The following is a 14,635-nucleotide window of genomic DNA, read 5'->3' as shown; positions in this document are numbered from 1 at the left end:
CTCTCCTCTCCAGCTGGTGAAATTCATGTTCAATCAGATTTAAATCTGGAGATTAACTTGGGCAATATAAGACTTTCCATTTCTTTGCCCTTATAAATTCCTTGACTGAACTGGCAGGGTGTTTTGGGTCATTGTCCTGATGCAATATGAAGCACTTCTTAATTGCCATCCGAATCCACATCTCTGAGTTTATGAGAAGAAATCGATTCAAAATTCAGTGTTTAAACCCTTTTTGAGCACTCCCGAACACCGCACGGTAACTTGTACTTCAGTGTAAATTATGAAAAGCCTCGTCAAAATAGTCCATCTGCCATCAGTGGTTCAATCTGAATTTTATGAAGCGATGAGAATACTTTTTGTACGCAAAGAAAATAAAAATAACAACATTTATTCAACAATTTGTCTCCTCTCTGTCTCTCCGTGTCACAATTGCGTCATTTCGGAGCGCATACGATGGACGCAAAGTGCGTACGCTATTCTCTATCATCAGTAATGCATGGATACGTATTGTACGTTTATTTACGCTTTGATTTGAACGGAAACAGCGTATCCATGCGTTACTGATGACAGAATAGCGTAAGCACTTTGAAATATGTCAACTTGCCAATAAGATCTGATAATAATGTTATCATAAACTTTGTTTAGCTGAAATCAGAATAGAAAAAGATCAGGTTGGTTCAGTTAATTTGCATGACCAGATGATGCCTTTATAGATAACTGGTAATTGTTTAAAAAAACAACAATCAAAAGGCAGTTCTCAGTTTCATAGCTGAGCCTGTGTTCATGTTTTTCATTTCGTGTTATGTCTCATCCTCATACATTCTCTGGTGTTCTGCAGGTCCTAACGTTCAAGGAGATCAACTGGCAGAGTCTGCGCATAGAGGCGGATGCCATTGAGAGTGACGAGCAGGATCTGGGCAGTATGCCACTGCGCCTCATTACCAATCAAGGACGTATACGCATCGCTCTCAAACGCAGGGTACGGTTTTGGGGCCAGTTTTACTAAACAGGGCAAATTAGCACGAGAGCGCAGTTCCAAAACAGCGCTGATGGGTGTGGAAATTTCTGCTGGTGATTTACTAACAACTGCACAAATTAAAGAACACAGAGGCAACATCTCATTTACGTCACACCACAGGACAAGGTCTCTTTAAAAAGCATTTCAAATAATTATATAAGGTTTATTTAACTCCTTTTTATTATTTTTTGATCATTTTCAGTGTTCTTAAATGCAATAATTATATTATTTAAACTATTTTCTGATGTTTTCACAGAAAACCTGTACTGTTATAAAGTGTCATGAAAATAAGTATAAAATGCAATACTATGTTTTTGAAACCGAAAGAAATAAGTGGAAGAGAGAGGACACGGAAATATAGATAGAAAATAAACAGGGATCCACGCAGAAAGGAGGAAATCCTCAAAGAACAATGCAGAAAGTAAATAGAACAAAAATGATGCCTTAAAATGAGTAGCTATATAGTTTAAAAAAATGTATTCACATCTTAATGAATATAGTTCAATTATATTTAGCGGGCTAGAAGAGTTTTAGTAACATACTGATTGAAAGAGACTGAATTTTGTTGATAAATGATATTGTTTTGTTAAAAAAAAAACATGTTGATCTTGTTTATATCAAAATTAAACTTTCTTTCTCCTTTGACATGTTCAAAGTTAAATAGAAATACTTAATAACTACCATTTCTGTCCTTTAGTGTGAAGCAATGTCCTATGGTGTGACATAAAAGAACCACAAATTTGTTTTTATCTCAAGATATCTTAAAAATATAGTTGAGTATTGCAATAAGGGAGATACAAATATCACTCAACTTGAAATGGTATAATTTTCAGTAGTTTTGAATGGATGTCAGCAAAGTTTATCTAAGTTTGTCTTGAAATTGTCCAACAAGTCATGGGGGAAAAAAATTATCTTATTTATAATTTCATATTAAGTAAATAACGCTATATGAAAATAAGTGTCTAACAATAAAGATAAATCTCTCTCATGATACTTATTGTGATTTTAATTAGATTTTAATCTATCGAGCAGCCTTGATCAGAATGAAATCATATGCATTCTGTGCTGACGTTACTTAACTCTCCTCATCTCAGGTGAAGGACTGTAATGTGTTGGCCTCTAAGCTGCTGTTTATTCTGGATGATCTGCTGTGGGTGCTCACAGACTCTCAGCTCAAGGCCATCATCCACTACGCCAAGTCTCTGACTGAAGCCATGGAGAAGTCCGCCCAGCAGAGGAAGAGCATGGCTGCAGAAACACTACAGGTGCCACACTGTGCCCTTTAATCAGTCTGTTATGAAAATCATCAGATACTCTTCTTATTGGCACTTGATGTTTTAAGATCAAAAACGAAACCCTTGTCTTATGCTGCAGCTGGCTCAGGCCTCATGAATCAGGTTTTGGTGGTTTTAGAGAGGCTTTTGAACACATAATTACAAAACAGCTCAGCAGGAGCAGCCCATTCTGCATCAGCCGCTCCCTGTGAATGACTCAGACTGTGCTTGAGTGTTTATTTATGTCTTATTGTATTTGTACATCAGACTGCGCCTCCCTCTCCTGGGATCCACTCTCTGTGGACTGAACCTCCTCCACCCGAAGCGGTCGGGACCCCCAGCACACTGGCCCAGTATTTTGACCTCTACGATGTCAAAGAATCATCCTACCACACTTTCATCTCCCGACTCGACCTGCATATCTGCAACGACAGCTCTTCAGATTCCGGTAATGAATTTTGATCACAGTTACCACTGAGATGCATTAAAATAATAGGTCATCGAAAATGACATTTACTCACCCTTACGCCATTCCAAACCCATACTTTTTTCTTCTTCTGTGGAAATCAAAAGGAGACGTTTAACAAAATGTTCAAGCTGCTCTTTTCCAAACAATGAAAGTCAGTGGGGCTGTTAATGCGAGAAACGGGATGAATTTAAACCTTACTTAAATGTTGCATTTTTGTCAGTTTGGACATTCAAATAAATATTGTCTTTCCCTGTGATGTGATTTATGCTGTACACACAGATGAAGCTCCACCTCCAGGCACGCAGGGTGCGATGCAGCTGACCTTCCGGAAGCTGGGCTTTGACTATTACCCGCTCCACAGACCAGGTGACTCTACTGCTGTTCATATGAGCTTCAAATTATACAAACTCTCCTGAGTTGTGCTTCAGAGGTTTAATACAAATGAATTACCATTCAAAATTCACACTACCGTTTTTGAAAGAAGTCTCTTATGTTGGCCAAGGATGCATTTATTTGATCATATTACAGTAAAACTGTGAAATATTTTTACAATTTAAAATCACTGTTTTCTATGTGAATATATTTTAAAATGTAATTTATTCCTGTGATCAAACGCTGAATTTTCAGCATCATTACTCCAGTCTTCAGTGTCACATGATCCTTCAGACATCATTCTAATATGCTGATTTAATTAGTATTATTATAAATGTTGAAGACCGTGAGTCTGTTTTTGAGGATTCTTTGATGGATAGAAAGTTCAAAAGAACAGCATTTGTTTGAAATGGAAATCTTTTGTAACATTATAAATGTATTTACTGTCACTTTTGATCTATACAATGAATGGTTGACTGTAGGGTAAGAGCCAGAAGTGTAGTTGAGAGACGTGTGTTGATTAGTGGCATATGCTGTGCTGTGCAGGTGATGGCTGTCGGCACTGGGAGCGTCACTGCGGGGCGATGGAGTCTCGAGCTCTGTGGGCGGCCAAACTGCTGCAGGAGTTTCAGAGGAGGGTGGAGGATCTGGGCATCCCTGGACCTCATTCAGAGCCAAATGTGTCTGCGAAAGACTCTCCGGCCAAAAAAATCAAGGGTAAGCGTTTTCTGAATGTCTACACATCCCGAATCCAACAATGAATGTTGGTGTTATTGTGAATGATTCATTAGTGCACATTATTTAAAAAAAAAAGTGTAGCAACTTGTTCCTTTATGCTAATGTTACCTTAGAGTTTTCTCTTTTAAAAAACACAGTTCTCACATTCTAAACAATAAAAAATATATAAAGTGGTGCATCGGTTCCTCAAAAAATGTATGCGTTTGACATGAACGTCTCTGGTTATGTTTCCTTTTGAGAGTTTGTTTTATTGTGTTAGTTTCTTAGTAATGAATTGGTTTGTTTTGTGTTACGCAGATGGAGAATCGCTGTCTAATTTCAGTCCTGAACGGTCTCAGACCTCACGGCGTACTTCGGCAGCCGCCCCGTCCTCAGGATCCTCACTGAAGAGACTTCGCTCCAGCTGTATGGTGATCCGTGTGGATGACCTGGACATCCATCAGGTCTGAGACATCTCTACACAAACATAAAGAAATTATTGAGAAATCACACTTGAGAATGACAGCCTTTATTCTTCTATACAGTGCAGATTAAAAGTCCATCTGTTTTGCCTTTGTTGTAACTTAATGTATTTTTTAAATTCATTTTAAACTTTTCAAAGTATATTTACCTTTCTGTTTATTCCCAGGTTTAAATTAGTTTTTGAATCCCTCATGTAGATAATGTGTAATTTGAGCAACACTTTAGATGTCTAAGCATATCACAACAAACCGTGTATCGTCAAAGTCTAATTAATTTGTTCTGTTGTGCATAGACATACACTGAGACTGTATTTGAAGAGTTCATTTGCAAAAACAGATAACTCACTTTTTAACAATTCTCAAAAATCATGTTCTTCATTGTGCTTTCCAGTTGCAGTTGGGTTATTTTGACTAGGTTAAAACAATTACTTAAAAAAAAAAACAGCTAACTAACACAATAAAAACATAACATAATAAAAAACATGATTTTTGAAAATTTGTAAAAATGGAGTTATCTGTTTTGCAAATAAACTCTTCATTTGTTTTTACTCTTTTACCACAAGCTTGTATACTCATGCTTTTTATGTGACACAATTTCAGTTCCGTCCAAAATTAGAATGAAATCTGCTTGTCATCCCTTTTTGCATCACAAGGATAAAGCAGCATGTGATGTGTTGCTGATGTTATGCTTTGGTTATGCTGTGGTTATCAAATTAAGAGTAGAAATGGGAAATTCAGGGGCGACATGACAATTTTGATGAGTTTCATTGAGATGAATTGAACACGTCACACTAATTCAGAAAATATGTGTAAAGAATCTCTGATACGTTCATGTGTAACGTGGATCGGCAAGTAATTTTTCTAAGAGAATAACAAAAATGAGCCTCGACAAGAAAATGTGACACTTTAATTTTTAATGTCATGCATCCTTAGGGCTTGAACATTTGATTAGTGCTGTCACTTATGATATAATGCATGTTTTCTGGGACAGTTGAACATAGAGTGTGTACTCTTAAAGCTACAGTTCTCAAAGTAATCAAGGGTGAATAAACAGAAAATGTTGGGAAAAAGTCATTAGATAAATGTTACCCTCGAGTATAAGAAATGGTTTAATGTTCTGTCCCGACTTCAAATGTTTGGTGTAAAATGTATCATCAGTTCTACAAAAGTATGAAGTAGCACAACTGTGTTAAACTGTGTACATTGGTAATAAATGTTTCTTTAGCAGCAAATCAGCAATGATTTCTGAAGGATCATGTGACACTGAAGACTGGAGTAATGATGCTGAAAACTGAGCTTTGATCACAGGAATAAATTACATTTTACAATATATTCAAATAGAAAATATTTAAATCGTAAAAAATAAATCTAAATTTAGCTGTTTTTACTGTATCTTTTTAATCAAATAAATGGAGCCATGGTGAGCATAAGAGACAAAACTGCTTTTTAAAATAATTTAAATGTAACTAAATCCCAGAACACTCTGTGTGACAAAAGCTGGTCACCTTTTTTGAGAAGCTAAAGTCAATAAATAAATAAAACATATCTATTATTAAAACCCTATCTGTTGCTGTAGGTGTCCACTGGAGGCCGTCACAGCAAGAGAACGCAGTCTCTCCTCTCCTGCAACCGCAAATCCTTACATCTCCCAGACAACACTCCTGCCATTCACCTTCAGTTCACTGAATACTACTTCCCTGATAACCCTGGACTTCCTGGTGCGTTAGCTATGATTTTTCACATTCATTGATCACTATGGTTAATGCAGATCATTCATATTAACAAACTCACATTCTTGTTGAACCGCAGTTTGAAGGTTGATCTGTCCTGATGGGAAAGAGTTTAATTTATCTAAATCTAATCTTATAATTTTTGTTTTCCTCCCATTGGCCCCTCCTCTCTCTCTAGTTCCCTGCGCTAATCTTTATGCCCAGCTGAATGGTCTACAGCTGTGTCTGGATGCCCCAAGTGTCTTGTGGATGACTCTGTTCTCACGGGGTCTACACAGGACGCTAGATCAGGTCAAAGCCTTTTATCATCTCCAGGACAGCAGCAAGACAGACGAACACATCGATATCCGCCTGGATGCAACACAGCTGAAGGTAAACCAACAGATCTTATGTGCTTTTGTAAAAGGAAATACAGATGTTCCTAAAAAGCTTTTGGTGCTACTTTTTAAAAAGAATTTTCCTTTTTTTTTATCATAAGCCAGGTTTCCATCCAAAGTTGCGAATTTAACTTGTATGTGAAACTGGAATATTGCATAAAACATTTGCGAAAAAGCATCCATTCACTTTCCATCCAACGAGTCAAAGAGAACAAAATCGCCACTTCCTGATAAACTGGCACTAAATGTCACTAAGAAAAGTAGGATAAGCTACTGAATATATATGTTTTAATATATAATACATTACTTGCGCCTCAGAGCGAGCAGACGAAACAGGATGCGGATGCCTGCTGTTTGGGAATGAAGTCGTGTAAAGACAGTTCTGGGAGGCAATTATACAAAAAGACTTTGACAGACTTTGCTCGGGCATTTAAGATTGACCGTAACATTTCAGATGCTGTGCAACGAGATGTCACATTGCGCAAAGTCACATGATTTATTCGGTAAATGTGTTTTCATCTCTCATTATAAACCTTTTCTGCACAAGTCAAAAACCACCTCAAGCGAGTGTAAAAACTTTTGTGAATTAAGGTGTTTTTTCCATCACTCGTTTCAAAATGCGCATAAAAACAGGGTGATGGACAACATAGCTATAGACATTCCCATTTTTAATTGACCCCTTTAAAAAGTTGGTTCAGTAACATGATTTATACTTAAAGCCTTGAAAAAACCCTCCATACTAAAACAGACATCTTTTCTTATTCGATAATATTTTTCAAGTGTTTTAGCTGAAACTTTTTTTTCTTTTCAGCTCATTATTCCTCTGGAATCCTCTATTTTGGATCACCCAGACCGCCCTCAATCACTGAGCATCAGCCTTCCTCAGATTCTCCTCAGCAACACACGCCACGCTCCTCACGGTTCCCATCCGGACCTCAACAGCACCTACAGCAGCTTCTCCGCCTGCCCTTTCTTCCATCGCACGGCAAGCCAACCTTTCCCTCGCGATCAGAGCGTCCTCCATCCCCTGCCGTCTGTATTCCTTCAACACTGTCTGGAAAACGAGTCGCTGTTATTAGCGCACAAACGTCCCTCTCGCTCTCAGGACGTCTGGTCTGTCAGTCTGTCCCGAGTGACTCTTGGATTTGAGGGGGCTCGTCGAGGGCTCAGAGGGAAAGCTCTTCCGTTCGTAGAGCCCTTTGCCATGTCCTTGTGGATGTGCCACCCTTCTGCCTTCAAAAAAGTCTCTCATTGTTCGAGTATAGATGCCAATTCAAAATCCCCAACCAGTTCTACCAAACAACCCCTCCTAGACTCACTGCAGGGTGTAAATGACGTCATATCTAGTAAAGTTGACCAAACCGATGATCTAGTCAACTCTCCCATGGCCTCCATTCATATCTTAGCCCAATCCATTACTCCTGTTAAAATGTGGCTCAACCACTACCAGTTCGTAGCTCTTTTGCGGATGAAGGACTACCTTGCCCGACTAGCTGGAGATTTGACCAAGGACATCCAGGGTTTGGGACAACCTGAACATAAACCATCAGATCCCCCTTCGGTTTGTGTCTCAATCCTAATGGAGGCGATAGAACTTGCTCTACTGCTTCCTCCTGTTACATCCGAGCCAGTAGAAGAAGCCAATTCTCCTGAGGAAACGGACAGTCCTAGCTTGACCGACTCTGATCTGTCGCCATCCCACCACGTTGGTGAGCCTGGCCAGCTGGAGGACAGTGGGACAGGAGGGAATGAGGGTCAAGAGGATGATGCCGAGCAGGAAGGTTCGGTAGAGGAGGCTTGTGAAGCCGTTGAAGAAGGAATGGGTGGACCAACGAGGCAGGACGATGAAGCTCAGGCCGCCGTTACTTTCTCGTCTCCTCCGCTTTCTCCAGGGAATCCTGCATTACTGTCCCGTCATAGCTCCACTTTCAGCTTGGAGGGGGAGCTGTCCAGTGCCCTGAATGCCACTAAAGGTGTCACCAAAGACGCACTCAGTGCCTCCCTGGATCTCACCAAGGGTGCGCTGTCCATCACGAAAGATGCCTTCAGCATCCTGAGCCGAGGATCTGGCATGACTAAACTCTTCACTTCTCAAAACAAGTAAGAGCTTTGAGCCATCTGCATTGCTTTGGTCTTGATTTTAGGATTGCGTTGATATGGAATATCTGATATAAGTTACGCTTACTGGAACTGATCATTTTACTGTTAACATTTTATCTCCTTGGACTGCTGATGAACTCTTTCAGTTTCTAATTTAAAAAAACTGTTCTATCACTTGGCCATTGTTTACTCCATCCTAGAATTTGTTGCCTGATCAGAGCCATTTAATTTGTGGTTAAGCTCGAAACAATGTATTTTTTGTTTCTGAATATCTGGTCATCTTTTAGATGAGCTCACATGCAGTGCACACAGTACATAATTGAAAAGAGCTGATACTGCTTGTGGCTATTCTAGTGAATATAATTATTATGCTATTAACACTTAAAGAGAAAGAGGTAGTGCACTTAAAATGAAAATGCTATTTTTGTTTACTCGCTCCTATGTTGTTATGAATCTATAAAACTTTAATTCGTCTTCAAAACAAAAATGAAGATATTTTTAATGAAACCTGATAGATTTTTGTTGCTCTATTGACAGTCCATTACACCACATTTTTGATGGATCAAAAAGTTTGTAAAGACATCGTAAAAGTAATCCATATAAACTGAGCGGTTAAATCAGTCTTCTGAAAAGACTTGGATGTAATTCTCTTTTTTTATTAACAAAAACACATTGATCAACAATACATAGAACATGTAAAATATGGTAAACGTGCTTGCTAAACGCACATGAACCAATGAGGTTTGTTCTTGTGTGTCAGGCAAGACTGAGCTTGTTTACCATATTTGATGTGCTTTATGTATGCGTGTTGATATATGTAAGTGCAATTTTATTTGTAAAGAAAAGCCTAAATTAAAGGTGACATATCATGAAAATCTTTAAGTGCTATAATCGGGTCCCCAGTGCTTCTACCAACCCAGAAAACGTGAAATAGAACAACCCAGTAAATTTTTTTTGTAAGCCTTTCTCTGCAAGCTTGTGAAAAAACGAGCCGCTCAGATTTCACTCTCCCTGTGACGTAGAAAGGGGATCTTATTATAATAACACCGCCCCTTAATCTGCAAGTTTCCACCCACGATGCCACCATTGTGTTTTCGCAAGCGACAACAGTATACCAGTTCTAACGCCATGGCAAAAGTTCGAGCAAAGCATGCTAACTGTTCTGTCTTTGCCTGCACTGACGAGCACAAAACACTATTTAGAGTCCCAAACTCAGAGGGGACAAGAGAGCAGTGGATTTATTATTTATTGTATATTACTCCGCTAACTAGGCACAGATATAATATAAAAATGTGATTTATTTCCCTGCTGTTTACCTTCACATACATAACCAACTGTTTTTGTAACTTGACTGTGTGTTTTTAACATAAACGTGTGTGTATTTGACAGTTTAAGCGCAAAAAGACATGAAAGAGAACCTAGTTTAGTACTCACGTGCTGTGTGACAGCCGCTTTCTGTGCACTTGCTTCAGATGTGTGCGCTCTGAAAACTGTATATCAGAAGTTTAAACTAACATGGTTTAAAACGCATGATTTTAGCGCAAAAGACATGATAATCAAAACCAAACAGATGTTTTTACCAGAGTATCTGAGGAATGAGCTGTAAAGGCACAGCAATATTCTGGAAGAGGGGGCGGGGAGCAGCAGGCTAGCAGCTCATTTGTATTTAAAGAGACATGCATGAAAACAGCATGTTACTGCTTCCACTCAAAATGGGCATTTTCATAATTATATAGGCCTAATAAATGATTGGTGGGGTATATTGAGCTGAAACTTCACCGACACATTCTGGGGACACCTGAGACTTATATTTCATATTGTAAAAAGGGCATAATTGGTCTCCTTTTAATTATTTGCTAATTAAATTGCTCAATTCATATGGATTACTTTAGGACTTGTAGGTCTTTATGAACTTTTTGAAACCTCAAAGTTCTGGTGCAATTGACTTTTAATGAAGGGAGAGAAGTCTTTCAAGTTTCATTACAAATATCCTTTTTGTGTTTCCAAAATTAATAATTTGATGGGTTTAGAATGACATGAAGATTAGTAATTAATGACAGAATTAATTAACGATCCCCATATCATGTGTTGATATGACTTCTGTAGGGAGCAAAGTGCACGGCCAGAAGAGTCCATAATGGGGAACCTGCGGCTTCAGTCCATGAAACAGTCGCCTTCCCAAAATTCCTGTGACAGTGCTATTTTAGAAAGTAGTCTGGCAGACGATGGCTTGTCCATTGATAGTGACATCAGTGAAAGCTTTGTCATCCTCATGGACTCTGGTACAGCACTTGCACTTTCATTTTAAAAGCTATAACTATATCTGTCAGTATCTAAGTCATGTGTATTTGTGGTGTTGTGATTCAGAGTCTGGTGTGGAGTCTTTGCGTCCCAATGGTACAGGCATCTCCGGCAGCTGTGTTAGTCCAGCTCCAGGTACAGAAGGAGGGTCATCAGCAGACCTCAGCAGCTCTCTGTCCCAGAGCACTGAAGACATTGCTCAAGATATGGTGAGTCTTTATCTGTAGCACATCTAGATGGCTAAAAACCTGCCACTTGCCCTCTGCATGGAAAATCATCAGAAAATGCATCTTGACACTGTTGTAAAAGCAGTGCTCATTGTGCAAATCTCTGAAAAACAAATATATTTTTTTAATATATATATTTATTTATTATTTCCTGTTCTCTAATTTATATCCTTTGTCGTAACTCCTCAGTTTCCTAAATTAACTAACCACAATAATTATTTCAGAAGTTTCAAGAACCGGATTAATGAAAACCGTTTACATATTGATTTAGCATTTGAATTGCATTGTAAATTAAACATTTCAATTACATTGACAATATTGTAACAGAAGCTGTCAGTCTGTGTTTGTCACATTTGCACATATTCAAAGAGTAAAATTGTGTCAGGTTTGATGCCAGTGACTTTTTTTTTCTCAGGTGTCTGTGTTAGTTCTGTGTCTGAGTCGAATGGGGTGCCTGACAGAGATGCGTGGTGAAGATATCGTGGTGGCGCTGGAAGCTCAAGAGCTTGTGCCTAAACAACATGGCAACCATAAAGTCACAGACCTGCTGGCAGGACTAGCACTGACACAGGGTTAGGATGCAAAATGTGAACATAAATGTGAATACAAAGATATAGCCAATATGCCATTTAGACTCTTTACACTTCAAGGCCTAATTTTTTTTAATATATATATATATATATATATATTTGGGCATATTTGACCACTTTTTTTGTCCCGTCTGTTTACATTAACTTAAGACACAACACTGTTTACATGAATCTCATGGCCAAACATTCACAAGATACCATTGGTGATCACATTCACTGAGCACCACAACTGACCCTTGGTTTTTGAATGGCCTTCTGCTAATTGAGCTTTTCAGAAGTTGACAAACGTACATGCGAATATGACACAAACTAGAGTTGAGTTGCTGTGCTTTACAGGTGCATCCAACCTGAATATGAGAAAACGACCATTTTACAAAGTGGTGATTTTGTATAAATTTGTATGATGTGTTTCATACAGAAACATGATTAGAAATAAAGCATAAACGTCCACCCCTAAACTTAACCATCAGTTGGGCGTAAGCAGATTGTATGAAAATCACAAATATGTTCATACTAATTTGTTACTGAATAAAGCCACTAATTCTCCAAAACAAACCAAACAAATCCATCAAGACATTTTTTAAATTCAAAGCATTGCTTCTGGGCTAAAATATGACTTGTCTATCCATAATATTGCTTTCTCCAGTGTAGAAACAAAAAACCCATAAAGAAACAAACTCCTCTATATCTTGAATAGCCTGGGAATGAGTACATTTTCAGTAAATTTTTCATTTTTGAGTGAACTACTCCTATAAGAAAAACAATCCCTGTGCACAAACACATTGCACATGGTACTAAACACTGGGGAAATTGGATATTAGTGTTTTAGTGCAGATCATGTGACGCACCCATAGTACTCATGATATGTCTCTTTTCACTCCCTGGATATGAAGTCAAGAACTTGTGCATCTCCAACCACTAATTATTCACGGCTCAAAGCATGCAATTTGCTCCTCCAACCATATGTTAATCTGTCTTTGCAACGACCCTGTATAATTACCTCTCTCACACTCTTCTTTCGATTCTCAAACTGATGTTAACGTGTGCAGATACATGCAGTATGGCACTTAAGATTTACCAAAATGTTTTCTTAAAACATCTTTTTTTTTTTTTTTATCTCACAACAGCTGGTTCTTCCTCTCCAAGTGCTCCTCTGTCTCCCGGGCCCCGGTCTCTCTCCTGTCCCCCAGCAGCGGCCCTCAGGATGGAGATAGGGCCGCGTGCATGCAGACACTCTCCTCTGTCTGAGAGTGTGGGCTTCATGGAAATGTGCTTGACAGGGTGCAAAGCAGAGCTCCTGGCTTCTACCTTAACCACGCTGGGACCCTTCCTGGAGGATGAGCTCAGCGCAGACCCCCAGCCAATGAGACTGTGGTTACGGGACACTGCTATTACATTAAAGGTGAGAATGAGGGTCAAATGATGCCCATAATCAGAGCTAATGGAATACTAGCCATTCCTATTGATAGATTATCAGTTGATCAGTTAATGGACAAGCTTCAACATTTTACATACAAGACAAGTGATTTCTGTTCTGTTTTCTCTCTTACTGACAGGATGATGGCCCTCGTGTCTACCCGACCGCTCCTCAACCAGTTCCTGTGCTTTTCTCTCTGGAAGGTATTGTGCTGGAGCGTTTGGATGATGGAATCCTCCGCTTGAGATGTGAGTCCTTTGGGTTTGGGTTACAGCAGCTGCTCAGATTACAGGATGTCTGTGCTGTCATGTTAAACTAACGCTTGCTTCCTCTGTTTCACTTTTACGTATGCAGCTGCGCAGAGCCAATCAGGAATCGAGACAGAAGGGGACAAAGATGGAGCTGGCCAATCCTGCTTTGGAGCTGAGCAGAAAAACAAGGTATCGTATATTAGAAAATTATTATACACAATGTAATGTTGCATTATTTATGTGTTTGGCCTGTTTGAGTTTAGTAACAGCCCCTATCGTAGTTTTTAAATCTCATTTTCACTCACAATTAATTTGAACAGGGCATTTCCAGATGCATGACGTCAGGTTGGACATAGAAAGATGAAAAAAATAATGACTTTTGACGTTGGTGGCATCAAACCTAGTATAACGCATCTTGACGCACCATATTTTAATTACACACAAGTGCAAATGAGCTTTGTATTGTAGGCCATTTTATGCCACATAAGAAAAATTATGCTTCGGTCAAAATTCTGAGATTAAACTTGACATTGAAATAAGATTAAATAAAGAAATGGAAATTATGAGATACTAAGTCAAAGTTGAGATAAAAAGACAAGATATTTATGACCAAATAAAATTGAAAGTGTCATTATAAGTTTTTGTAATGATTGACTTTATAGCTCATAATTTCAACTTTTTGTTATCTCAGCTTTATCATAATTGACACAATTGACATTTTGACATAATTATGTTTGTCATTAATTTCGACTTCTGTCATAATTGTTTTTTGTCAGTGCCAACATGTCGTATTGATTTATTATGATTTCTCATCATTTTGACTTTCATTCCTCTTATCTTTTTCATTTTAAATATTTCATGACTTGGTGTCTCAGATTGGATTTGTTTTTATCTTATAATTGACTTAGTATCTCATAATTTTGATAATTGTGCTTTTTAAAAAAGCTTATAAATCACATAAATGTTTTAGTTGATACAGTTTCAAGCCTACAGGATATAGAGTAATTGTAATTTTCCAGTGCTTGGCTACGATTCCTTTCGAGGACAAGAAAGGACTCTCAAATGTCAACAGTGGTATTTGATATCTTAATTACATGTCTGAAGTCTAAATGTCTTTTATTATTTATGGGTGAAGGTATATTACTACAACTGCCCTCTTAAGCCCTATTCGGATGGGACTAGTTTTCTAAACTACGTTTGAGTTTCGATTCTTATCACCTGACGTCTGCGAATTTCATGTACCAATTCGGACGGGACTAGCATCTCTGTGTTTATTACAGAGGTGGGAGGGTCTGTTTTGTACATCTGGC

At 38.4% G+C, this 14,635-nt stretch overlaps 2 protein-coding genes across 2 annotated transcripts in view; one reads left to right on the top strand and one right to left on the bottom strand.

The window, feature by feature from the left end:
* Positions 1–14,635, bottom strand: part of LOC306859737 (uncharacterized protein) — a 708,874-nt gene that overhangs the window by 486,170 nt on the left and 208,069 nt on the right. The window lies entirely within an intron of this gene.
* Positions 1–14,635, top strand: part of LOC306859576 (bridge-like lipid transfer protein family member 3A) — a gene marked incomplete at its 5' end in the record, with an annotated part of 38,807 nt that overhangs the window by 18,881 nt on the left and 5,291 nt on the right. The window contains 15 exons of the mRNA XM_079400675.1: positions 839–979; positions 2,113–2,283; positions 2,560–2,740; positions 3,041–3,127; positions 3,680–3,850; positions 4,169–4,314; positions 5,909–6,050; positions 6,241–6,434; positions 7,251–8,539; positions 10,646–10,821; positions 10,907–11,049; positions 11,483–11,639; positions 12,785–13,059; positions 13,214–13,322; positions 13,429–13,514. Coding sequence (XP_079256801.1) covers positions 839–979; positions 2,113–2,283; positions 2,560–2,740; positions 3,041–3,127; positions 3,680–3,850; positions 4,169–4,314; positions 5,909–6,050; positions 6,241–6,434; positions 7,251–8,539; positions 10,646–10,821; positions 10,907–11,049; positions 11,483–11,639; positions 12,785–13,059; positions 13,214–13,322; positions 13,429–13,514 — 3,468 coding nt within the window. The remainder of the gene's footprint in view (positions 1–838; positions 980–2,112; positions 2,284–2,559; positions 2,741–3,040; positions 3,128–3,679; positions 3,851–4,168; positions 4,315–5,908; positions 6,051–6,240; positions 6,435–7,250; positions 8,540–10,645; positions 10,822–10,906; positions 11,050–11,482; positions 11,640–12,784; positions 13,060–13,213; positions 13,323–13,428; positions 13,515–14,635) is intronic.

The sequence above is a fragment of the Barbus barbus genome (assembly GCF_936440315.1).
Source record: "Barbus barbus genome assembly, chromosome: 40".
NCBI lineage: Eukaryota > Metazoa > Chordata > Actinopteri > Cypriniformes > Cyprinidae > Barbus > Barbus barbus.
The sequence above is the reverse complement of the archived record's forward strand: the minus strand, read 5'-3'. Positions and strand labels throughout refer to the sequence as shown.